The sequence below is a fragment of the Chamaea fasciata genome, unplaced genomic scaffold, assembly GCF_029207755.1.
Source record: "Chamaea fasciata isolate MVZ Bird 193981 ecotype frontalis unplaced genomic scaffold, bChaFas1.0.hap1 SCAF_3, whole genome shotgun sequence".
Taxonomy (NCBI): Eukaryota; Metazoa; Chordata; class Aves; order Passeriformes; family Sylviidae; genus Chamaea; species Chamaea fasciata.
Window position 1 is genome coordinate 7,198,368 of NW_027094088.1, and position 26,469 is coordinate 7,224,836.

Sequence of the window (26,469 nt, forward strand, 5' to 3'; positions counted from 1 at the left end):
TGGCAGGGATCTCAAGTAGGAGGAAGCCCCAGATAATGAGAATTTGTCCTGGTGCCATCAGTGCTTACCCTGAGCTCAACACCACAAACCTACCAGCTTGATGTGCTCCCGTTTCTGGTACTTCTCACTGTAATACTGCTCCTGCCTGAGGTTTAGCAGCTGCTGCTGCTGCTTCTCCTTCAGCTCCACGAGCTTCTGGGTCATCTCGGAGTCCAGTGCAGCCAGCTCCTGCTCAATGGTGGAAGAGCTGTGGTCGGGGCTGCTCGTCTCAGACCTGCAAGGACACAGCACACCCCGAGGGGTCTCGGTCACCAGGCGCCTGCACCCTGCCTTGATTTATTTCAATTTGCCTTTTAAAGTCAGATAGTTATAAGTAGCCCTTAATAAGTTCCTCAGCACCACACACAGAGGAAGAAGATAGGTTATTTTAGTAAGTTCAATAATTTAATTAAAAAGAAATTATTAACGATTTATTAACGGAATGGCTACGGCTTTTAAACCTCATTTCACTGACCCACCAGGGTGGCGTCAACCAGACTTACTAAAAATGAGCTACAAACACAACTGCCAAGATTTCCCAGGAACAGATGCTCATGGAACTTGTTTATCCACTTCCAGACATAACTTGAACTTCAAAGCTGCAGAGCCTTCAGCAGAAAGGGTGAATGCAGAGTATTTTGGAAACCGAGTCATCCCTGCAAGCACTCAGCAATAGATTTTAAAGCCTAACAGTTACATCTGCCTTTACCAAGTGCTTCACATGGCAGGGACATCCCTTTATTTGGTGTTTTCTCCCCCCTTCAGGAAATGCCACGCATAGCACACACAGCAAAGTGCTCCATGGGCTGCTGACTTCAGAAGGAAAGTTCACACCCCAGTGGGGAGCAAACCTCAGACAGGCAACTCTCAGGAGCAAGGGAAAAACACAACAAGGAAGCTAAACAGCAACGCTAAGGAATAGTTTGGGTCTGTTTTACTCCTTGTTAAGACAGAAGGAAGGATAGATGTAACTGTGAAAGGAGATATGATGACACTGAACTGCCCATGAGAAAAATAAGCAGCAAACCCAGTATCGCTCTTAGGCCAGCACTAAACCAAACCTAAGGAAAATACATTAAAAAAAATAAGATTATGCTGTGTCCCTGCTCTGCTGCTGTGTTTACTGCCATGCTCAGGTGCTAAATCAGTTGCCTGGGAAACGTCAGAACAGCGCAGGAGATGGACAAAACAACAAAACCTTGAACAGGGAGGGCTGACACGGGGAGAAAAATGAGTTTGCTCCTCAGAAATGTGCTGAGATTACAATGCAGAGAACTGGCTCTGCCTCTCTTCTCTCTCCCAGGTTCAAGTGTGCAGCTGCTGTCACTTAGAGTTACTTCACCTGAAATAATGTGATCCTGCTTTCATCCGTCCGAGGACACCAATCCCAAGGTAGCCTCCTTTTATTTCTTGTATTTTTATTGTATTTGAATATTCTGCTAAGAGGTTAAGTGGTGTCAGTGTGATGGGTGAGGGTAATTTAAACATTACAGAGCCAGAAGACAGCATTAATGAATATTGCAGTCAGCATATTATGCCATTACACAACATATATTTTAAAGCTGACATTTCTCTTGTATTTTGGAAAAAAGAAATCAGGCCTATTTCTAAACACTGGCTAAAATATTGGTTGCTTTAAATAGGACATGATCATTAGAGAAACTTCAGAGCAACACCAACAAAACACTTGTGCATGTGTATAAATAAATACTTCAAACTTCCTGTAGACAATGGCTTTACTGAATCTTGGCTCAGTTTTAGACAAGGGCAAAAAGCAGAGATTGCTCCTGACCAAGACAACACATTTTTATGGCCATCTGATACAGGGACTCCTGTGAAGTAGTGACTTATCCTTTGCAGTTACAGGCAAATAATGTCAGCAATAATTTAAAATGATAGAACCCTCTTTCTGCTTGGGATGCAGTGCTCTATTAGAAGTCTGCTGCTTGAGATAATATGTACTTGCAAGCTTGAAAATCCCTGAAAACATATTCGTGCCTTTTTTAAAATTTAACCTCCGGACTTGTCTGTATCTGCACATAAAACTCCACGTCTCTGACACCACTGTGGCAGCTCCACGTAGGAGACTGCAGGGTTTTACTGCCTGACATCATCAGTGGTTTGCAGTCAGATCACAACACAGTGAAGAAAATCTCAAACCCTATTTTGCTCAAAAACAAATGAGTCATTTTATTTATTCAGCCTGATTTTCTGCTTAGATGTGAATAGGAGGAATGACAGAAATGTGCTGTTGTTTTGCCTGCCACTGTCTGTCACACACTTTGGTGATGGAAAACACTGCAGATAAAATATCCCTGTGCTTGAAGTTGACAGCCAGTCATTAAAGGGAGTTTGTTAAACTCAAGTACAGAACCTGAAAGCTTGAAAACTGGCAACAGTGAAGGCCAGCAGAACACGGATATATTGTGAGTGTCAAGCTCTTATTAAGCCCAATGACATCCTGTCATCAGGAAAGCAGAAATGAATAAGCTCCTGCCCAGGGACAAGTTATGGCCTGAGTCCCAGTCACTTACATTGAAAGGTACTGTCAACAAGGTTGGCAGCCAGAGCAGGCTTTGCAGCTTTTTTCTCTGATCATCTCCTTCCAAAAAGCAAATTAAAAAAAAATTAAAAAAATCATTCAATATCATCATATATAAGAACTGCAGCTACATCAATTTCACGTTAAAGTTAAGAGGACTTTTGTGCTTATCCAGTTACTTTAAAAAATAAATTATGCCAAAAGAATGCACCAATGGGAGAAATAAAAGTTCAGTTGCAAGAGTATCTGACACTGATTGGCCCTATGAGTGTATATATTTTGCCAGGAGTCATGAGTTGGTCTTTATTAACATACAGTTCTTTACCATAAGAACAAGGCAATAATTGTGGAAAGGTTAGTAAGGATTCAATGCAGCCTTTGCGTTTCAAACTGATAAATAATTGATAAATAAATAATATAAAAATTGTATCAGGACAGAGAAAGAGACAGGGTGGTGCAAGGCCTGGAAAGAGGAAGCACAGAAGGGGTGTTCAGGCAGAGGCAAAGCCAGGCAATCATTAAGGGACCCCCAAGTGGTCTGGATCAATCATGATTCAAACAGCAGTCAGATGTTTATTATCTACAGGTGCTTCTTTCCCCGAATTCTGCATCTGATGCCTTCTACTGTGGCCTGAGTTTTTCCAAGGCTCTAGCTCGGAGCCAATGCTCTCATCTCCCCCATTAACCAGGAATCTGCTGCTTTTGATTTTTCCTATGCTCTGCCACCTCCATATGATTTCTCTACTGTAAAAGAAGGCCTGAGCGAGGATCTCCAGCAGCACACTGATGAGGCAGGTTGTGCTTCACCCACCTCTTCTTGCTGTCCCTTTTTGCAGTTTTCTCTAGCACTGCTCTCCGCCGCAGGTAGTCGTTCTGGATCTCGTTGTACTTTGCCGTGTGCTCTTTGATCAGGTCGGTGGTTTTCTTGTGGTGCCTCTTCACCAGGTCCTTCATTTCCTTGTAGTGCTTCTTTTGAAGCTTAACAAAGGACTTCTGCTGTTTTAGCTCCTCAATGGTCTGTGCTTCCACTTCTGCAATGATAATAACAAAAGCCACTTCAATTTTCCAGCAGTGTAGGATTTCAGTCAGAGGAGCCAGGGATTGGCATGAGCAGGAATGAAACAGAACCTGCTTGTTTACTGTGAGTAAAGGAAATATGGCATAAACTGAGCAGCTTTACCTGAAAGAAGCTAACTGGCTTGAAAGCACTGGGGTAAAACGGTTCCACTACTACTCACTGCATTCAGAACAAATTTAGCTTCTGTTCTCACAATAATGCTGCTCCTGTTTCTGCATTAGATGGTAACTCGGTACTTGTGAGACTACAACAATTTCTAAAAAATGCCCTGTTGGCATCCCATCTCATGGCATGTGCCCAAACATTGCTTACTTCAAACCTGAGGAAGAACACTTGGCATGTACATTTTCTAGGAGTTACTGCAGTCCTTATCACCGGAAGAAATGCCTAAGCCAGGTGGCCTATTTCGTAAAAAAGATGTTTTTCTTGGCAAGACAGCTTATCGTTCATGCAGTGTAATCTGTGTAATTATTACCTGTGAGGACACTCTGGATAAGATCTTCTGTCTTTGCAGGTGCTTTCACAGAACCTAGAGGTAAAGGAGATGTTTAATTCCAATTCTTTTAAAACAACAGCCATGACTGTGTTGAGTGTTAAAACACAGCAGGTGACACGGGACACACCCTGGCATGGGCAGTTATTAATCACTGGAAAAAATACATCTTTTGAGCAGGAGAGGAGCAACATGAAAACATCAACCCTCTGGCCCAACACAGAAAAGTGACCTTCCAAAAACCCACCTGAGCTGTATTGTTTTATTGATAAGTAGGACTGAACTCTCTGATACCACTCACATGAGCCCTTTGAGTGGCATTAGGCTGACAGTACAACTATATTACACATTATTACATCAGTGCAAAATTCCTGCACACAGGATGAATCCAGCTCCTTGGAAGTCAGTCAGATCCTGCCTACAGAGACTGCAGTCATAAAAATATAAACACTGTGATCAACAAGCATTTTCTATAGGAGATGCATCAATACAAAACAGAGAAGTGCCTGTCTTTCGTGTGTGGACTAAGATGTAACTATGTGCATAAATTAGGCATAGTTGTAAAAACAATTCCAAGACATTCCTGTACTTGCAACAAAACAACAAAAAAAAAAAACCAAACCAAACCAAACAAAACAAAGTACATTTTCTTGCTTGTAATGAACTTCAGTTTCACCAGTAATGCAACTGTTAAGTAGAAAATATTTGTATATTTGAAGCAGAGAAAAGTGGTGGGAAAGTTTCTACCTATTTTAGACAGACAAAACAAACACACACAACTTCCCACCTTTGTTCTTTAAACACAAAGCACTTGAAAAATTATTATCCAGACTCATTTTGAAAAGATGGGGCTTTTTTTTTTCTTTTCCTTTGTTTTGTTGTTTGTTTTTCTTTTTACCTGGTGCTGGCTGGCTGTGGACAACCTGAGTTGCTGGTTTCGGTGTGAGGGAGGCAGTGAAATTTACCCCATTTTCTGCTGGTGTTGGCCTGGGTTCACTGTTAGCTTCAGACGGTGCATCCCCATGGTCAATCTGAAATCACATGATAATCCACATGATTCTTCCCAACTAACAGACTTCATTTATTTGCAGGTCCAGTCTAACCTGGTTTTTAAATGTAAAATTCTGCAAATGTTGTATCTAAAAATCATTCTAAAATAAAACGAGGGAAGAAGACATCCTTAAGAACGGTGTTAACCCAGGTGGCTCATTTGTGCAGGGAAAATTTCAAGAAGAAATGGAGCATATATTATTCTGAAAAAAGTATTTTAAGCAGATACAACTCATCAGGGACATTTTTCAGTACAACATATATTAGCTGCACCAGATGTGAAGGCTGTATTGCAGTGAAGAGCCATAAAATCTTTCTAGAAATAATGCAGGTGCTGGCAGGAGAATGCTCCTCAAATCCCTGCTGTGAACAAAACGTGTACACAAGATTACTTCTAAATTTCATAGATACACACTGCACTGTCATTATTCACCATTCTCACAGAACAGGAACATCCTTCTGACTCCCAAGATCTTACATTCTTGTAACTACACTCCAAGGATAAGGGATAAACAGTACCTCCATCCTGCTGCACGAACACATCTGTGGTATCCAAATATTTTAGCATTTTCCACAATCTTTTCCTTCTCTCCAGGCTTGCAGCGTGCACTGTACTACACTCTGAACATCTGAAACTGTCCCTGTGACCATCAGGTTTTAAGGAGGCACCTGGCATTCAGTAAACAGAAGGTCATTCAAAGCAATTTTTATTTTGAAATGGCCAGGCCCTGCTTCCTGCTGTCCCTGCGAGGGGCCCGTTGCCATGGTGTCTCTGGGAAGTTTTGGATTTGTTCCTTCAGCTGCTTCCATCTCCTTCTTTGATGGTAATCACATTACATGCAGAGGCAGGATGCCACAGTTGGGGTTTTTTTGCCCTGTGATTACTCCACACTTGCAAACTATCAGCCTGTGCTGCATCAAGAGAGGCAAAACAGATTTTGATCCAACTGCTTTGTGCTGCTCCTGCTGCTGGTTTCCTTCAGCCTGGCCCTGACATTACATTGTATATTGCAAAACAATTCCTGTCTCAACAGCCTATCCCTACCAGAACTACAGGAGAGAGATACTGTAGGCAGAAACATGATGCAATTGAAAACCACTGCCAACAACTTCATTTATATCAAGCAGGAACAATGCAATAAAATATGGAAAAACCTCATTTAGCCAACATTTGGAACAGAGGAACAATGTGACAGGCAAAAGCTGTAGCTGTGACACACACAGATGTGGTTATCCTCGCAGTTCTCCTCAGGCTGCAGCTCATTAGTATAATAAAAACAGCGTTTGCTACACAGATCATCAACATTTAATACAAATAAAGGCAGAAATCCTAACTTCTGGCAGTTCTGTGCCCCATTGCATGGGAAGCGGGTATTACCTTCCTTTGAGACCTGCTTTTTATGTGCTGTGAAATGCTGCATCACAGCTTGTTGAGGAACTATTAATATAACCTGTCAGTTTGGGACATAAAACATCTGTTTGCAGAAACTGAAGCAGAAATGTGAGGCAGGATCTTGAAGTGAATAAGGAATAATTTTCACTACATCAAGCAATCTAATCTCATTAAAAAGCACTTTCTCTTCCCATAATTCATCACACAATGCTAAAAGAATGCTAAAATAAACATGATGTTTCCTTTAAAAAGAGGGATTTTCCCTTTCAGGCCGTTTTAAAACACGATGTAATCCAGCCTTCTAATTTGCAGTTTTAATATTCACATAAACTGGTTTCTATTTCACATTGCCATGTCTTCTGCAATACAGTGCATTTGCTAAGTAGAGAGATCCATACCCATAGGGGAATCTATATGGTCTATTTTTATTTCTACAGAGAAAAAGAACTACTTCAGGCTGGGATTAGTTCTCACCAAGGAATTCTCTTCAAATTCCTTTGGATTGTTCTTCCTGTCTGTAAAGGACACTTGGCAGGGGAAGAGAGGGCAACCTTCAGTATCTGTGTGTTCTTACAGATTTACAGTCTCTATGAGATTTACCATGTTCATTGAAAGGTGCAAAACCCACACTGCAGGCATTCCATTCCCCAAAACCAGCAGTTCTCAGGCCAGGCTGGAAAGCAAGAACTGACCAACAACACTAAAGGCAGAAACTTCTGTCATATTTATGATGGGAACTTTGTAAATAAACCCAGGAAAGATGCTGGAACCTCAGCCAGTTCTTCAGCATTCTTCGTTTACGTGATTACACTGACCATTAACTGACAAGGTAATGTGAAGCCTGAAGAAAAGCTGATATATTTGGTTAAAACAATTCACTACTGGGTAGCTTATTTCACTGCTGTTCTCAAAGAAAGCCTTTGGAACTTCCTCCAGAGGTTGAGTTTAAACATCTTCAGCAAGGAAAGCAAAGCAAAAACCTCTCAATGTTCCTCTGACAGCTGCTCAGATCAAAAATGTGTGTGAGGGGAAGGAAAGAGGTGTGGGGAGTGGAATCGATGCTGGGAGACAGCTCAGCTTTGCACACAATCAATTCTAGTGTGTAAGCTTGAAACTGGGCATTGGAAATGTGAATCCAGGTGCTCATTTCTGGCAGACACACTTGGGCTTGTTCAGCTGTGTTGCCAGTGAATGTACTTGCAATTACTAATCGGTGTGATTGTTGTGGGCCAATAGAAGCGAAGAAAACAGACTGACAGATGAGGAAAATGTTATCATCACAAAACATGGTCAGGGAATTCAAGATTTCCAAGTACAGACCAAAATACCTTACCCAAAAAGTGCCTTTACAATAGAAGGTAATGGTGGTGAATTCAGATTGACACTTACAGTGGCAGTTTTGTCCCTGTTCCTTGCTGCTGCAGCTAACTCAACCATTACACGTTTTTAGCAAACAGACCATAATCGCTACAGTTTTCTTTCACAAAATACTTCTGTGCTTGTTCAAAACAACCTCCTTTATCCTGTGAGTTTCCAAGCTCCTTGACAGTTATCTCTCCTTCTTCCATGTGCTGCAGAAGATAGTCTACGACAAGAATTTTTCCAACTAACAAATAAGTCTGTATATACCAGGAAAATCTGTAGTTTTTCAAAAGTAAAAATGACCTCTAAGGTATTTAAAGGATTATGTTAAAAAAAGGCTTTGCTATTAATATAGAATCTCATGTGTAGCGTGTCCTAGATAAATGTCTAAGATACTATTGAGCATTTCACAGTGTCCTCATTCAGCAGAACTTGTGACACTGCACAAAGAGTAAGTTGTTGGCTACTGAATTGTAATGACTTTCACTCATCTGGTCTGCTTTGGGAATGTATTCTTGGTTACAAAATCTAGTTCAGCGAGGTTTTGCACGTCTGAGAATTGCAGAAGGCAGGCACCAGAGCAGAGGGCAGTTTAGGATTAAAAAGCATTTCTCTGTCTTTGCTTAGAGACTGTGCCGAGAGCCTTTTGATCGCTTGGTGTGCACAACACCTGGCACAGCCACCTCTGACAGACAAAGCTGACATTCTCAAATACTGCTAGAAGCCCCAGTGACAGTGTCTGGAACAGAGACACTGAATGTTTGAACATGCAGAGTCCATCAGAAACCACAGCTGAACTCTCAATTATACTCAGAACAACATCTGTGCATTTGGGTACATAACACCTTCGATTATACAGAAAAAAAAAGGTTCACAGCTTAGTCTGCAGCTAACCATGTAAATCTAGATACCTAGCAACTAAAATTGTGGCTCCCATAGCTTTCAGCTGGGTACAACAGGCCTGATTATTTGTTTACTCCATGGCCTTCTCCCTCTTCATTTCTCTTTCTAACATCTATGAAGGGCTTGGATCAGTTGAACCCCAGAAGCCCCTTCCCACTAAAGTTACTGTTTGATTACCCTGTGTCTCTTTAGGACATGTTTGCTCATATAGAGACATTGCAGTCTGAGATACACAAATGCTTCTCAGCAGAATGACCTCTCCAGAGACAGCCTAAAATTCTCTACAATTTGTTATGTTTTCAGGAAAAGAACTCCTGACACAGAGTTGTATTTTTTTTTGCAAGGGGAACCAGCGGCACAGTGGAAAACAAAGGGCATTGACTCACAAAGATTTCAGCTGCTCCAGAGCAAAGTTGCACAGTACACAAATAACACTGGTTTTCACTTCTTTCACCTCTGAACAGCAACCTGCTGAGTGCACACCACGCTGCTTTTAGAGAAACCACACTGACAGTTGAATGCTGCTGGGGTGCCCTGTGCCCCAGCCTCCTTCAGGGTGAGGTGTTTACAGGTGTTCACGTAACCAACACATACAGCTCCCAGGGAGTTTCAGTATTTGTCTTTCTAAGCAAAGCAGGTGCTTTTAAATACTGAAATCATGATTTCCAGAAACCTCAGAAGCCTCCCTTACCTCTTTCTTGACCTCTTCCTCATCTTCCAGAGTCAGTGCAGCCAGCTGCTTAGCTCTCTGCTCCATCAGGTTTACATATCTGATTGGATTGGATAAGGCCTCAATCACATCTGGGAACAAGGCAAATACTTCAGTTTCAAAGCCTTGCTGTTATGGCTCCAGCACTCAGGTTTTAAGAAAGAGACAGAATAGTGTTCTTTCCTGAAGATGGTCTTTTACTGCACGGCGTTTAAACCCACCCCTGTTGAGAGGCAACGCCAAAACACAATTCTCTCCCTTGAGCACGGCACTTTGCCTAGGGAACAATTACATCCTCGTGTGTCCTGCATGCAAAGTTTCATTTGTGTTCCAGTGGCAAGTGCCTGGGGTATTTCCTCCTTTGGAGTCTGCTGAAAATAAGAGTTGGCCCGAATCCTAAGCCTCAGGCAAGGTGCTGAAAATCAGGCCATCTCCTAGGAGTGAGGAGACACAAGGATTCACCAGGTGCAGACCTTTGCTCACAGGACTGTTATCCCAGCCTGGCAAGTCACCCACACCCCATGCATTCTGTGTTTCCACTACCCTTCACATTCCCCAGTAGGAAAAGCAGCTGGGTAACACAGAGTCACCTGCATAAGTGTCAGGTACGTAGTCTTTGACCTCGATGTACACAAAGAGAGCTGGCAGTGTCAAAGGCTGGTTCCTCTCATTCCTCAGGCAGATGTAGTGATAGCCTGCAAAACAAGGAACAACCAGTTCACAGCATAAACCCTTCCACAGGCATTTCCAGTGCATCTCTGTTATCATTTGTAATTTACGGAGTGGCTCCAACTGAGCAAGTAGCTCCAGGGACTTCTGGGAGGAAAAGGTTTACCTGAAGGGTCTCAGGGATAAGTGCACAGACTGCTGGAAAGGCATGTGGCACTGCAGTTTAAAAGAATATTTTCTGTTTATTCTTACATATGTGACTGATGCTAAAAATGGTCATTTATTTAGATTTTTCATGCATTCTGTTTTAGTACCTATGTCTGGATTTTTTAGTTTAGTACATCTTATTTAATTTTCAAAAGTGACCCTGGTAGTACTCAGCAATCTGAACAGCCAAAGTAAACTGAGATGGAACAGTCCATCCACACATCGGATTTAAAAAATACGCGATGTGGCATGATGGCCAGAGAGTGTGTCTGTGTGTATAAATCCTATTGTATGACCATCCTTAGGAATACGTCTGTAACAAGAGAAATTCCAGACTGTTTTGAAATCTGGCTGTCTAACCTTTGACTGATCACCTTGTGGCACTGAGAGCCACGGCCAATTTGGGAGCCACACGTGCGAGAAGTGTCAGGATCCAAGCCAGGAGCAGGATGCGTTTATCTGAAGGAATCCTCACCTGGCTGATGTAAGCAACTCTCTCCCTAAGTAATGGCTAAATCCTTGCTTTGGCAATAGTGACAAGTCTGTGGATTTATGTGGCAGCATGATATAACTTCCAATTGCATCTCAGAAAAGAGAGGAATTACACATTACAAAAGGTTCTCAGCTCTCTCAACCTCCTCCAGCAAGTTTTCAGCATGGAGATGAACTCAGACCGACAGGCTGCTCTCCATCACATGCTGTAAACTGAAGATTGCTGCAGCCAAAAGGACAGAGAATGGGCCTGTGGGGAACAGCTCTGGTGAGATTGCACTTACCACAAGAGGGAAATCCTTCCCACCCCCCTTCTCCTCTCCAGTCACCCACCCACCTTCCTCTGGCACTCAGCAGAACCCCCAGGAGACAGCTGCATCCATTAAGCCAGCAGAAAATGCAGCTGGCATAAAAAAGGTGTCTGCCGGATTGATAAACTAAGTTTGCACGTGAAAAAGGTGTGGAGATTAGTCCTCAGGAATAATTTGGCCAGCTGTCAGGCATGGGGACACGTGAGTCTTGTGCTGGATAAGGCACAGGGTAGATACAGACATTCCTTTTCCAGGGAGTAAAGCTGGGAGCATGTTCATGGCCCATATGCTTGCCCTAATTCAGTTTCCTCCCCTCGCTGGAAAATCTGGCACTGAATTTGAACACTTCCCTTGCTCAAACTGCCAATGTCACTGCATCTTTCTGAAACAGAATCTCTAGCAAGTCTGTGGCCTGGAAAATGTGGCTGGAGTTGTCACACAAGGTAATTTTCATTTAAGTGGTCACTAATTATAGTAGAAGTAATATGATTTAGAAGAGGCAAATAATTATATTTTTCTTTTAATTCTCAGCAATGAGGATGAAAGTAATTTTGGATTGATTTAAAGGTGTTACAGAGATCTAACAGCTGGCATATAGGTCAGTCTTTCATGTGTGCAGAAATCCCATTGAGAGGAGCAGGTTTTGCTTCCATTCCCAGCCACGTAACATTCTCACAAAGATGACATCAAAATTGGCTGTTGCCGGTCTCTTTCCTCTTAAAAGAGTGTAATTGTATTTTTTAGCATAAACCAGTGAGCATGAAATTGGTGTACTGGAGATACGGAAGTGCCAGCTATGCCTCCAATGCTTTAATTCCATTGGTTTTCCCGGATGGTTAAAAAACTAAATTTCTGATGAAATTTGGCATTTTTGTTTTTCAAACCTGAGGTAGGTTATTCTAGTCCTCAGTTGCCCTGAGGCTGCTGAGTGGCTGCTGAATGAGAGCAGCTGAGATTCTGCCTTGCTGTCTCTTTTCACCACACACTGTCTGTCTGGATGGGGAAGTTTTACCTGGTCGAATTGCTGAGACTGGCAATATCCGATGGCCAATGAATTTCCCTCCTTCTTCATACACTGCTAGCCTCAAACAGGCCAGGGAAGGCAAAACCACCTAGAAGGAAAGATGGCTGCATTAGTAACTTTCAGCTCTGAATGAAGCAGCTCCTTCCACAAGCTGAAATTTATCTAATCATTGAAAAAAAACCAAAAAATCACCAACACAACGTAAAGAGCTTCTTTGATTTATTTTCAACCTACTAAAAATAGTAGCCTGTGCTTCTCTGAGCACAGGGGAAGTCAGGCACGATCATTAACTAAACAGAGAAATGAAGCACACTAATTAGAAGTTCATTACAGAAGAAAAATGCAAGTGATGTTTCCAAACTTAAGCTCTGGCAGGCTGCCAAAGGAAAGCCATTCAGAAGGCCAAATATTCAGGGAAAAGAGCACTGCTGCAAGTACCAAGTGTCTAAACATCCTCGGGAGCTACACTAGCTGAGAGAAAACTGAAAGAAACTAAAAGAAACAAGCACCTGGACTCGGGGTATACTTAACCAACGTGCTCAGTGAGCAAAACCCAGAGGTTCTGTTCCAATACTGGCTGCAGGTATATTGCAAGGTGCAATAAAACATTCATCTGTGCCTGCTGCCCATCCCACCCACACAGCTGCTGCTCCCAGCTGTGCCACCAAAACAACCAAAGGGGACTTCAGGCTGACTTCTTTCAGCAGCAGCTGCCACAGCTGGAGCAGCCAAAGTTCAGCAAAAGCAGCTGAACCATGAAATAACGATTCAGAATCTCGTTTTCTGCTTTCTAACAAGTGCAAAGTTTCAGTAAGCCATGGAAAGACCCCACTGGACAGGGATTTAAAAAATAAAAGCACAGTTGCTTTTTGGGAAGCAAGTGTTATACCAACCTTCTTAAACACTATGGCTTCCTCTTCCCAGACTGGATTCACTGCGTTGCCTTGAGAGGTCTTGGTCTTCAGAGCTTTTCTCCTGGTATCCACAGGCAGGCCAAACATGTCCACTTCCACATAGGTACCAACTTTTTTATCAGAAAGGAACTGACCTGAAATAATCTAAAGCCAAAGACCAAAGGAGCATCGTTAGAGATCACTGTGGTGGATTAGGAAATGAGTGGCTGTAATGCAGATGCATCCTTCTTTCTCATTAATGATCACATAGTAGGCATTTATAATATAACCAAAACAACACTGAGCCCACTATAAACAGAAAAAACCCCAGTATTTAACTGCAGACACAGAAAAAAAAAACCTGTGAGGCCTGGTTTCCTGTGACCCTGTAGTCCTGAATTCCCTTATGAGCAATAATGTGGTTCAGATCATGCTGCTGCCCTTCCCTCAGCAGGAACGCTCACCTGGATCTTTTCCTCAGTCTGCATGCCTATTTCCTGAGAACTCTTAAGTTCTATCTAGTCTCAACAACTGGCTCAAAGAATGCTTGAAGAAAACAGAGGTTTAAATGGCAGAGAAATTATGTATATGCTTTTAGCTGTGAGGGAGAAAACAATCTTAGAAGTTTATATTCTAATAAAGGCTCTTCACAGAGGACTTTTAATATGAAAATGAAATTGTAAAAGAGCTGATCTTTCCCAGTTCTTATTTTTAACAGGCAGCACAACTCTCAGCTTGAAAAAGTGAAAGAAAGGTCTGCAATTGCTTCAGACAGCTGAAGAGGCACAGGAGTGTGCAGCACTGTCACTGTACCTCAACAAATTGAGGCTTGCCTAAAGCAATTCTTAATCCAGTGCCAGCTCTGCCTGTGTGAGCACTGACAGTGACCAGCAGAGCCCTCCCTGAGCAGGCAGAGGCAGCTGCCTTCTGACAGCTGTCCCCTGACTCCTGCATGCTCATTCCCGTTAAAAAGCTCGGCATCTCCCCATGGCTGCTGAATGACTTCCACCTCCATTTGCTCTAATTGCCGAAGAAAGTGCCTCTAAACCCACAGGAGGGGCCTGAAAGCTTCTGTGATTGCAGGTCACCTCAAAAGGTCACCCCACACATCCTCTCCTATTACTGTGCATATCACCAGATTATTCCTTTATCCACATCCCTCCCAGCTCGGCTCTGCTGCACTTCTGCCTGCAGCGTGAGAGGAAATACTTGTTTTCCCTCAGTGAAAACAGGAGGATATTTTGCAGTTGGACTCTATAATACAGAGGCAGTTTTAATGGACAAATCCATTAAAGGAGTAGCAGGATTCCAGGAAGTTTATGGTTTTACAGCTGGAGATACACCAAGTGAATTTGTCCCCCTGCCACAGCCAATGCAATCTATCCCCTCAAACACTTCTTCAGGTAATTCTCAATCTGCAGATTCCTGGCAGCCCCTGAACTTCATTAGAGGTCCTTAAAAAGGAACAAGGAAGAACAAGTTGGCAATGAATTGCAGCTGACATTTATGGTTCCACAGTCCTGCTGGAGAACTTTCAGAAAACCAGAAACATTTATTTATACTAAGCATGTAGTGTTCTAGCTATTCCAGTCCAACCTCCCACTTCCCAACAGCATGTTTTAAATCCAGCCCTTTGTTTCTCAAAACACAGCCAAACTGCTCCTAAATCCATTCACTTCCCAGTTCTGTGATTCTGTAATTACTTCCATGGCAAAGAATATATACAATAAAAATATATTCATTTATCCTACAATGCGAAATGCGAGGCAGAATTTAAAAATTAAATGTTGCTCCACGAAATTAAATTAATTTTATGTTCTTGGTTTAGCATAGTCACTTCCTAGGCCACTGCAGCACAGAAATATAAAGATATCCATGCTCTGGCACTGCCATGAGAGCACTTCCACCAGCTACACACGTACCTTGACAGACAGAGTGTTGGCTACTATTCCATCCACTATTCCCTCAGTAAACGGATCAAAGTGCTTGTCTGGCCTTCTCATGAATTCTGGCTTTAACCTGTATCCACTTTTGCCATTGTACTCGTACATTCCCATGTTTATTTGCATAGACAGATCTGGATGTTAAAAACATTGGTAAGAGTTATCTTCTGGACAGATAATAATTTCAAAAAGCAATAAAATTAAAAAAAAAAAACCCATACCGTAATTTCATACCGACTGTAACAGAAACAGTACATGCCTGGGGTTAAACATTTTAACTAACAGCTGTATAGTATACTTTAATCCCTAGATAATTTTTGACAAATAAAACCATTCCTACCTATCAATCAGCAAGTCTGTCAGGGAAGTGGGCATGTAGAGCTTTCCAAATCCAGAGAACAGCACGACTTACCCACGGTTTGGAAGTTGAGGGCGACCATCTGGCAGCCGGCATTCCAAAAGACTTGTGGCATGTAGTTGGAAGAGTCTACTCGTGTTCCTTTTGGGTAAATCCGGCTCAGCTGCATTTTGTTGTATCTGAACAGTGGGTAGTTAAGGTACAGAACACGTGACAAAAATCTCCTGGCAAGTGAGAAGAGCAGCTGCAGGGTTAAATGCAGGTAATTCTTTACAGAATGGCAACAGGCTCCTCATTGGATTTCTGCAACCATCACGCTTCCAGACGCCCGCAGTTTTGTAGGAGACATGATAAATATGGGGCAATTAAAGGTGCTGCTTGTTCCTGCATAGAGTACTCAAAATAAGCAAGGAAAGAGCACAGGCAGACGCATTAGGAAGATCGCATTCATAAAATTCCGTTTATCTTTATGGTTCCTACTTTGGGATTTTCCTAGGATGACATTTACACAGGCCAGTTGGCCGTAAACAGTGAATCTTCCTCTGGAGCAGTGTTCAGTTAAAAACTGGATTTCTGATTAGAATTAGAATTGGCCTCTACATGGACAGAAATGACAAGTGTACACATCTTATGGTTAAGTCTACAAATCTCTGAGATGAGAATGTGCTGCAGGCAACCTTCGGAAGGAGCTTTCTATTAATCTCCTTTGAGGCACTGTTTTATCTGTTTATCTATTTTGCCTCATTCATTCTTAACTGCAACCACGAGGAGAGATATTGAGAAACATAAAAAGGTCTAACCAGAATGTTCCTTAGCTTTTCTTTAGAAGTTATAAAAATCAAAAAAACTGAGAAATTGTGTGGCAATAAATCAGTAGAGGTATGATGGGAAAGCTAGCACTCTTATGTGACAGCAAAAAAGTCAGCCACATTTTGACAATTTGCTCACCATAACTCTTACCACTCCATACACGATGATAAATTTAACAATCAGAATACAAAGAATTAGGTCTTCAATATGTCATTTATGCCTATTCCCTTTAGTCCTAGCCCACAGCACAAGGACTCATGCCAGTTTTTAAATTAGCTCATCAGAACTCAGACCAATTAATTCATTTAGAAAGACAGTCAAATCTACAAATTTCATTTGGGTTCCCTATTTCCCCAGCTCCTGTCTCTGAATTCCAATGAAGCTCTGTAGCAGATCTCAGATATAGAAAGACTTAGGAAGCCGCTTTCTGAAAGTCAAGGATACTCCACAAATTCCACAGGAGACTTAGTAAGCTGCTCAAGTCCTTTGGTTTCCACAAAGGAAGACATTTCAAAGCTTTTGTTGCGTTCTGCAGGTTGAGAGGGGAGATAAAACCAGGGACAGGTTAGAGCACAAACTCACGCGGTTTAGTCCCAGTCCTCTTATCCCACCTACAGTTCACCAGCTCTTTTCACCCAGATCCCAAGGAATTTGCACACAGGTTTGCTGACAGCCGTGACCTTGCCCTGCACACACTCAGAGCTCCATCTGCACTCACAGCAGCACTGCCCAAATTAGGGGCACTGGTGCTGCCTGAGGTTGATGCTGGACCAGCTGCAGGCAACAGTGGGGGCAAACACCGTGTGGGTGTACCTGAGAGAGTGAGCCCAGAGGTCACATCTGTGACACAGAGGTGCTGCAGCAGCTTGCTGTGGGCACTGCTGGATCTATGGCTTGTCTCTGCAGGCTGATGTGAGGGCTGGGAGCCACTTGGAGCTGTGATAACTGACGTCCATACCAGATTAAAGTGAGCGGTGCTGTGCCTGCAGTGGCTCTTGGTACATCAGGGACAAGGTCACAGCTGTCAAAGCCACGAAACACCACTATCCAACCATCCCTGGGGGTGCACTCCTGTGTCCCAGCAGGGATTCAGATCTAATCCCCAATTTACATCAGACTTCTATGATCTCTTTAATTTGGTCAAACTTTCTGTTCCACCAGTGGAGAACAGCTCCTCCTCCACGGCTGAGCTGGTAGGAGTAAACATTAAATTGTGCATCACTTGTCACTCACCTTTGCCTGATGGGGGCAACAGCCTTTTAATGCAGCCAGGCATCAGGATGCAGCAGAGCCTAAGTCAAGACCCTGCTAGCTTCAGTGCCTTTACGTCTGTCCAGAGGTAAGGATTTCCGTAAACTAACGGCTTCCCACCTCATCCCAATCAGCCCTGTGGTTGCCTAGAAGGGTCACAGCTCCGGAGGTCAAATCCATTAACTCGCTCAGCACTGATCTGTTTAAAAGTGAGGGGATCAGTGCCTGCATTGCAGCAAGATCCTTCCAGCCTCACCACTTCATTGAAAGCAAACGTTAAGGCAGAGAAAAGGCCTGGCCTCGCGCAGGTTTAGAAAGGATTGTAACTGTGCTGCAGCAATCCAGGCACAGCCAGGAGGCAGGGCTGGCCAGCTCCCCAAAGTCAAACTGCGAAGCTGCAGGGGAGGGATTAAACTGAACCAAAGCACAGAGGAGCAGCAGGACAGAAACAGGTGGGCACTGTCCTCGTAGGGAGCCAAAAAGGAAGCAGTGGATCCAAAGAAATGAGGAACTGGATTGTTTGGGCCACTGTGAGAGGAAAATGTGCTGCCAGCCTGGGAACTACAAACTATTCTCACCCTATGCTGAAGAGTCAGAGGATGAACATGGGTTTCCAAAAGTAATTCTCTGCCTCTAGGAGAGCATGATCTCACCCTTTATGGTGATTATGCTGATTCCTAATCAGCAACCATCATGCTACTGCTACTATCAATCGTTGTTATCTCCTAATGGCAAAAAAATTCCTGTTATTCCCTTAAGGCTGCTCCCCTACCACTCCCTCCTCCTTTCTAACACACAATATCCTTTCTTTCTCCAGCTGGCTCACCTCCATCTCAGCTTCTCATAAGGACACTCAGATTATTCTTACTCCAGTTACCCCCCTACTGATGGCAAAGCACTAGCAGCACAAGTATACTGGTTTTATCCTGTTTAGAATGTAGATGCTAGAATTTCTTGTAGTAATAAACTCTTATTTCTCAGCCTTGTCTTAAAGTAGAGCATCTGTAGGAAACCAGAGCTGGTAGCTGTTAAAGGATTTGGTTACCAACTGTGCAGAGCTTAATCAGACTCGTAATTAAAATAAGCACAATTATTTCCTTGTAATATCTGGAGAGGATTAAGGGACCTGCCTGTTTGAAGAAAAGACCGTGCAGGAGAGACATTTCTCTCTCGTGATACACTACAGTGTGCCATCTTATCAGGAGCAAATTACTGCAGAGTGAACAAATAACTCATTGAAAACTGTCGGGAAAAAAAAACGAAAAATACAGTTACAGCTACTTGCTGCCAGAGAAGAGGGAATCTTTCTAGTGAGGGCAATCAGGGGACTGGTACAGATCCACTGCAATTCAATATTTCTGTTACCAACTCGGATGCAAGACCAGAAAATGCACTTTTAAAACCAGAATGACAGAAGCGGTGAGGTACTGTTATCACCACAGAGGTCTGGATCACAAATCCAAACAAACCCTGGATAAAAAATAATAAATTAGAAAAGTGCTCCAACAGTGAAACTATAAAACTCTATAAAAGGAAAGTATGGGTCTCTATATTTAAGAAAGTGAGGTCAATGAACAAAAGTAAAATTTTTGTGAAATAGCTGGATAGATAGCAAACCATAAAACAATCCTCATTTAATCCCTTCTTTATTCAGCTCATTTAATGAAGACCCAGCAATGAGTCCAGGCCAAGACTAAGACCAGAACACCCAAGTCGTTCTTCAGCCAGCCAGCAACGTTTACCACCTAGGGCCATATTTACCACATAATGATTTTTTTGACACAAACACCAAAAATTTAATTCCTTAACAGTATGAGTTCATATTGTTAATTGTCAGTGAAACTGAATCATTGATCAAAGGTGACATCAGGACACAGGAGAAAAATCTGGTCAGCAGCAGATCTTTACAAAAACCAAAACTCAGAAAGGCAAAGGCATGTGAACAGAACCCAGCCCCCAAAAAACCCTACATGAGACAATTTTGTAACAGCTGCATCAACTCGTAGTGCTAGGATTCACATGGCTTCGTTTCCAGAAGGCACATCTCCTTCCCACTGTGTTCTTGTAACTCTCATTAGAGCTGGAAGAGATTATCAACACCCAAAGGGACACTACTACAGGGAACAAGCACAGCTCCCTGCATGATTCTGTGACTGCTCATGTGTGGTATCTGTATAAATACCCACATACAAATGAACAGTTGGGAACTCCTTACATGTTTATTATTCACAAGTAAATGCCAAATCTTGTATAGAGACATGGACTTAGGCAACAATTACCTGTCCTCTGCCAAGGACACCACAAATCCGGAATAAATTAAAATGCTGCGTACACCCCTTTAACTAAAAAGCTCCAAAAGCACATTAAAACCTGTCAAAACAAAGTGAAAAAGGGCAGGCAAGCAGTGGGGGGGTGTGCATCAAGGAAGGCAGAGATGCTGCAGTGTTTACCGAGGATGGCACTGAGTGCATTCCTAGCAAGGCCTCTTCTGTAAAAGCCAGCAGGGGGTGAAATTATGGCCCTTTCTTAACAACACACAGAGGCAGGAAAGTGAATTTGCGTGCGGGGAAGGGCAGGCTCTGCTTGCCCTGAATCTTCTGTAGAAGTACCAGAGGCAAAATAAAAGTAGGAATATTTATTACCACCTTTCTCAAACTGCTTAAGTTACTCTTCAGTCACGGACAACAAAGACAATATAAGCACATAATTTTCAAAACTGTTTTTGAAATGTCAGCATGTTTGCTGTTGATGGAGTTGGATATTTAGACTAAAAGAGGTTTCAAAACACAAATGGATTTATTTGGCTGGATACCAAGGGAACATTTTCTGTCTCTGTTCCTATATCTAACTGAGAGGAAGCCAAGCAGCGTTTCTGCAGAACTCTGCCAAACACTTGCCAGGTAATTTTAAGATGTTTCTTACTTACTTTTTGATACTTCAAATGACTCAAACTTCACAGGCTGAATGTAGTTTACCAGGTTAGACATCTCTTCTGTGGCCATAGCCTCACTTCCAGCAGTACCCTGGGGAAGAGAAGGGAAAATGCTGCAGTTTGGTCTGTCCATCAGAAGCCACAAACGCTAAAGCCCAGTTTTCTATCAACTGTGGTGTCTTTCACTGCTCCTGGCTAGAGAAGGCAATGCTTCATGTAGGGAATGTCACATAGGAAAGAACAAAATGGGCTGGAAGATGTAAATGTTTACATTAAACTGATGCTCTATTCATTCTTTTTCCGTGGCTCCCAGGGAAGGGACTGCATTAGCTCTACCCATGCACAGTGCTGAGCATGTTTATCAGTACTACTGGATAAAGAATAAAGCTCTAAGTTTGTGATGTCCATTTTTTTCTTCCAACAATGCTAAACGCTAAACGCACCACAGGCAGCTGCCTAAAACATATCTGCTCTGGTGCTGTTTGTTCTTAATCTTGAGAAAATAAAAGTATAAATAAACAAAGTAAAGATGTGCTTCCAAACCAACCAACAACCAAAGCTTGGAAAAGCCGGCGCTGCGCTTCCCGGTGCTCTGCCTCCCTTTCTCCACTGGATGGCAGCTCCACTCCGGGTAACACGCGCCAACCCGCAGCTACCGGAGCCGACCCAATCCCCCAAAACACATCTCCGCCCTTACTTCATCCATCGACGACTTCTTACAGTCATCATCGTAGTCATCGTCGTCGTCGCTCTCCATGTCTGCTTCTCCTGGAAGGTTTCAAGCAGAAGATAATGACCGGCTGAGGCAACAGCCACAATCATCAGTGACAAATTCAAGAAAGATGTGCAAGTAGCACTGCTCGGAGCGGCCGGCGCTGTACGTGTGCTTTTTGTCACAGCACCAATCAAACACACCGCTCTCGAGGGACTCATCCATCTTCGGCACCGATTTGAGCTCCTATTGCCCAACCAAACAAGAACTCTTCCTTTGCAGCTGCTTGACGCTTATTCTTTGGCAATCAGCACTGAGAGAAGAGTGCAGTGTGCTGCTCAGTGTGTGGGGAGAGTTTCACAGACCGCTCTGACATATTCCCGAGTTTGGGACGCAGCCCCAGGCTTTGGAGGAGTGAGTTCAAACTCCTGCTGTTGCAGGGTCCGTGCAGGACTGCAGGGAATGCCTCACCCTCTTTGGGAAGCACCGGCCTGCACGGGGTGAAGAAATCCCAACGAAAATTGATGAGCTTCTGCAGTGCCACCGAGGGCTGCCCAGCAGAATCCAGCTGTTGTGGACAGGCCACAGCCCCTGCGCCGGGGCAGCACAGCTGGGAGGGTCAGGCACAGAAGGCGAGCTGCAGGAGCTCACACCAATTCCCTCGGCAGAGCAATTTGGGGCGCCTGCCAGGGCTCCGGAGCCGAGCTGAGCCGCGCCAGCTGAGGGCAGTGCAAACCAAGCAATGGCAGGAGATGCCTGAGGCTCATCCTCCCCCTGAAAAGCCGGAGTAAACGGGACCAAATAAAACACATTTGTTGCCTCGCTCCCAATTGCAGTGCGCTCATCAAATTTCCACGGGCAAGACGTAACTTCTTTAATGTTAATTAACAAAAGCCTCCCCTCGCCTTCAAAATGTTTTGATTGGTTGCATCAGAAATTAAACCGTTAAGGAATATCAAGCTTATTTTTGTCTTTAGAAACTCCTCCTCCTGTGGGCCTGGCTGTCATACAGTGTACCCTGTGCATCTCGAGATTCCGGAAAGGAAGATTTACTTATCCTGCAGTCACCTATCCGCACCTGTAAGAGCCACAGCTCTCCCTGACGATTTTATTCCACAAACCTTCCAGCTTTCTTCAGCAGCGGCAGCACGAAAATCTAACTACTGAGCAGCGTTCCCGAATTCTCCAGAGAGTGGTAATTCAGTCTCAGCTCCTCCTGTCAGCCTGGGGCCTAATCCCAAGGCCAAACTCTTTGCTCCAGCAGGCATCGAATCTGGCCCAGTGGGCCCCATCCGAGCACGGCGAGCACACGAGTGTGCCGTCCCCAACCCAGCGATGACTACCCAGCCTGCGTTTCCTTCCAGATGCAGATGTTGAAATGTCAGGCTTTTATTCATCAACACATTTCCCCCTGAACATTTCATTGAAGGAAATAACATGATTGCTCAACAGGCTCAAGGGATGGCTCAGGGAGCCTCAGCACAATGCAGAGAGCCAGCCAAACTCTCACAGGATTTGCACTGACAATCTTTGGATGGGGAGCTCCCAGCTGATTTAACCAGACTGGCAAAATAACCCTCTGCATAGAACACAAGAAGGGGGAGGTGGGCAGATTTTGGCCGGCTTGCACTTCTGAGATAAGAGGTACATGATAGCCTGTTCTAGCTGGGAGTGTCCAGCGAGGAAAAAACACAACACATGGTTCGTTTATTTAAAAACATTTAACACAAATACTCCCAAGGAGATCAAATCTCATTTTCAAGTTCTGCATCAGCCAGCAAAACCAGGACAAGTAACACACAGGACGGCCAGCATGGAATCAAAATGAGCGTTTCAGGAGGTGTGGTACATCTGCACTGCCTTTCCCCCAGCAGCAGGGCCCTGTGCTCACACCCAGCCCTCTCTCCCTGATTCATGGCAGGGACACAAAGCCATGCTAGAGGGTTTCTAAGGGACAATTAGCTGTAATGCCATCATTGCTGTCTGCATTTAGATGGGACTGCAAACCCAGGTCAGCGCAGGACCTCTTCAGTGCTCTGTGACACACAAACACAGCGAAAATAGAGTCCTTCTCCAAGGAAGCCAAACAAAAACCTGTCCATGGACAGAGGCAGATAAAAAAATATCAAGAAATTAGAGGATGCTGCTCCCTACCACAAGTTAAAATGCAGATACTGCCAATCACTCACAGGCAGAAGGGCACAGGAAACTCTGGTGAAATAACAGGGCAGATGTTTTAAGGATGTTTTCAAGGAACTGTCCCAGGTGAGTGGGGCAGCGTGGAGGACATATAAAAGTGCTCTCTGGGAAAAATGACGAGCGGACAAAGGAGGCTGAAACCCAGCTGATGGGTAGAGGGCTTCAACACAGTAATACTGACTGCAGGATGATCAGGAGAGCTGGGAATGACAAGCCAAATCCCTGGGTCGAGGAAGCAGCATGCTAAACATTATCCATTCTCATCATCCTGACAGATACTGAGAGCCTAATAAAACCAAAGGTTAGACAGTGCTTGAAATTCAGAGGAATCTTGTAATCTGCTTTCTCAGAGCCTTTCAAAACAATGGCCAGGATGAATGATGAAGGTGGTACTTGCTGGCACAGCGTGTTAACTCTGCAACATTTAGGCAGCCACCAGCACCCCTGGGGGGGGGAATCACCTTTGGGGTTTTTTCCACTGTACATCAGCACTTGACGATTTTTAAAAAGGGAAAAACAAACTTCATTCAATTTGATAAACCATTCTGCTTTGTAACAATGGGCCATGGTCTCCGCTGGCACCAGCAGCAGTTACACACAATGAGCCTAAAACCTCTTATCCAGTTTTGCATTTAGGCATCACGAAAACATGGAGCCAATTCTGCCCTCTCTCTCATCTTCCATGACTCCTTCCTTGCAGCACCCACTGCTCTGACAGAACCATCCTGCTATCAGTAAGAAACTAACAATTTGCTTATTTAACAATGTTTCAATACTGCTCCAGTTGCAAGTTTTAGCTCCTTTCAGTATAGGCCTGCTTTTGGTGAAATGCACGTCCCTGCAGAACTGCCACTGTTCCTTCTGCACTGTGACAGAATTTCTTTGGAAATCTTGCTTGCTTACTTCTGTTCATTGTGCAAGGCCAGCCAGGTGTAAGATGCTTGTTTACCAAAACTGCAATCTATCTGGCAAGGGTTATCTCAGAAATTATTCTCCTGCTTTGTCAGCTTTGCTCTACTTTTAGAAAAAGATTTTCCACTGAAATGTGTTGAAGTCACTTCCTACATCAGTTTCATGGGCATCCTTGCAAGGCATCCTACAAAGCTCAGAATTCTTTCTTTAATTATTGCTACTATTTCACCAGCACTACACTTTTATATGGTCTTATAACACATCAAAAACGTGGGTTTACTTGGGTTTAAATCTGACCTCAAGCAGTGTAAGACACAGCGAATCTTGATATCAACTCCACTACGAATTTCCACTTTTTTTTTTGCACTGCTGTGAAAAAACTCATTTAGAATCTTCAGAAGGCTAAATCAGCACAACTTTCTCCTACAGATCAGCAGCTAGTCTGACAGGAGCTATACAACCCAACAGAGTAGTTTGAAGAATATGTCCAAGTAGCTAAATGTAAAGATTATATTAAGCCTGGAGTACTGAAACACTTAATGCTGAGAAATGTCAAGAATCAGGCTCCTGATTAATTGAATTACTCCAGAGAGAAACTGGTCCTGGGTGCAGAGAAGCACAAGGCTTGCAGAGCTCCAGGATGACACATTGCCAATATGGAGATGTGAGAAGAGGGGTGTCACGGTGACTCTTGGGCTCTGTCATGTGGAAACTTCACTAGCACAGTGTTCTTATAAAATGGTGAATAATTTATTTTTAGCTGTCCACAAACAGAAAAACTGGCACCTGATTTACAGAAATGCTGCATTCTCATAGCTGTAAGCTGTAGCTGTAATCTCTGGAGCTCTGAATACTTAAAAATTCAAAGTACTCTAGAAAAATGACATTCTGGGTGTTCCTCGTCAGTCATCCCTAAAGCGTTCTTAAGTTCTGTCAGATTCGTCTGTCCTTAGAGAAAATTGGTTTAATATTATTGCACTTCCCACAGGTATCGTTGAGATAAATTCATTGCTGTTTGTCAGGAGCTCACAGGCAGCCTGGATACCCCCACAGAAACTCACTGAGGATGCTCTATCTAGGATCAAGTATTGAATGACAGAGAGAGGAAAAATATTGACTAACTGCATTCTCAGAAAGAGACACAAGTCCTAAAGCAAAAAACAGAGGCTGACACAAGGACTACAAGCAATGTGTTTTGGCAGTCATGGATGAACAAAGTGACCACAGCAATTCTGCGGTCTCAGTTCCAGCATTTTCCAATTTGCAAGTGCTCATCTTTATAATCAGAGGCTGTTACAGAGGTAATACAGGCGTAATAGTCACAGTTCATTTGTAAAATTACACACCCTATTATGGGATTGACCCTTCTGCCTCGCATCATCATCATCATCATCATCTTTATTCACAGCCCAGGTCTTTTCCTAGAAAAGCTCCTAGGGAGGCTCCTGAAAGGCAAAGCTGACGCCCTCTCTGCAGCCCAGGCCCTCAGAAAGCCAAGGCCATGTTCTTTGCCACTGTCCTCACCGTGTGCTGATAACAAAAATGGAGACTTAGGAACACAGGGCTGATGTCAAATGCTGGAAAGGAGGCAGTTGGAACACACACTTATTTTTCTCCTGCTTGAGATTTGTCTAAAGCAAATCAAGAAAATATTATTAAGTCATCCCTGACACCAGGTCCTTTGAAATCCAAAGCGTACTCCAAAGCATGCCCTTTTCACAGTTTCTTAAAAACAACAGTTGAAAACCCTTTCTTTGCTGCTAATAGGATAAACAATGTTATCCACAAATGAAGCAGGATTTCTTTCTTGTTAATTCAGCTTGGGGCAAACTGCCAGCATGAAAATTTTCAGCTCAGTTAATCAGAGTTTAGAAAAAACTACAAACAATGGGAAAAACTTTGTAAATGGCAAATGGCAACGAACTTACATTTCAGCAGAGCTTTCAATTTACTCTGTAAGTTTTCTACTGCTGGGGCATAAATGTCTGTGCTTATAAGAACACAAATTTTCAGTCCCAGTAGGAGAGGAAATTCCAGTGCAGGGAACAGGGCTGGGAATCAGGATATAGAGATTTTATTATTTCTGCCTATTTCCACCTCTGGAATAGAAGAACATCTTATAGCACCTTTAACAGAGGGCATTGACACGTTCCCAACTAATGCAGGACAACAGCAGTTTGAGCCTTC

General features: G+C 43.4%; 1 protein-coding gene across 2 annotated transcripts in view; it reads right to left on the minus strand.

The window, feature by feature from the left end:
* Window positions 1–26,469, minus strand: part of PLCB1 (phospholipase C beta 1) — a 337,454-nt gene that overhangs the window by 62,020 nt on the left and 248,965 nt on the right. For both annotated transcript variants that reach the window (XM_066177846.1, XM_066177847.1), the window contains exons 15-27: window positions 21,157–21,227; window positions 20,454–20,550; window positions 16,721–16,805; window positions 15,521–15,645; window positions 15,088–15,242; window positions 13,166–13,330; window positions 12,261–12,360; window positions 10,160–10,264; window positions 9,552–9,661; window positions 5,051–5,183; window positions 4,135–4,188; window positions 3,393–3,612; window positions 94–274 (exon numbers count right to left, since the gene is read on the minus strand). In XM_066177846.1, coding sequence (XP_066033943.1) covers window positions 94–274; window positions 3,393–3,612; window positions 4,135–4,188; window positions 5,051–5,183; window positions 9,552–9,661; window positions 10,160–10,264; window positions 12,261–12,360; window positions 13,166–13,330; window positions 15,088–15,242; window positions 15,521–15,645; window positions 16,721–16,805; window positions 20,454–20,550; window positions 21,157–21,227 — 1,601 coding nt within the window. The remainder of the gene's footprint in view (window positions 1–93; window positions 275–3,392; window positions 3,613–4,134; window positions 4,189–5,050; window positions 5,184–9,551; window positions 9,662–10,159; window positions 10,265–12,260; window positions 12,361–13,165; window positions 13,331–15,087; window positions 15,243–15,520; window positions 15,646–16,720; window positions 16,806–20,453; window positions 20,551–21,156; window positions 21,228–26,469) is intronic.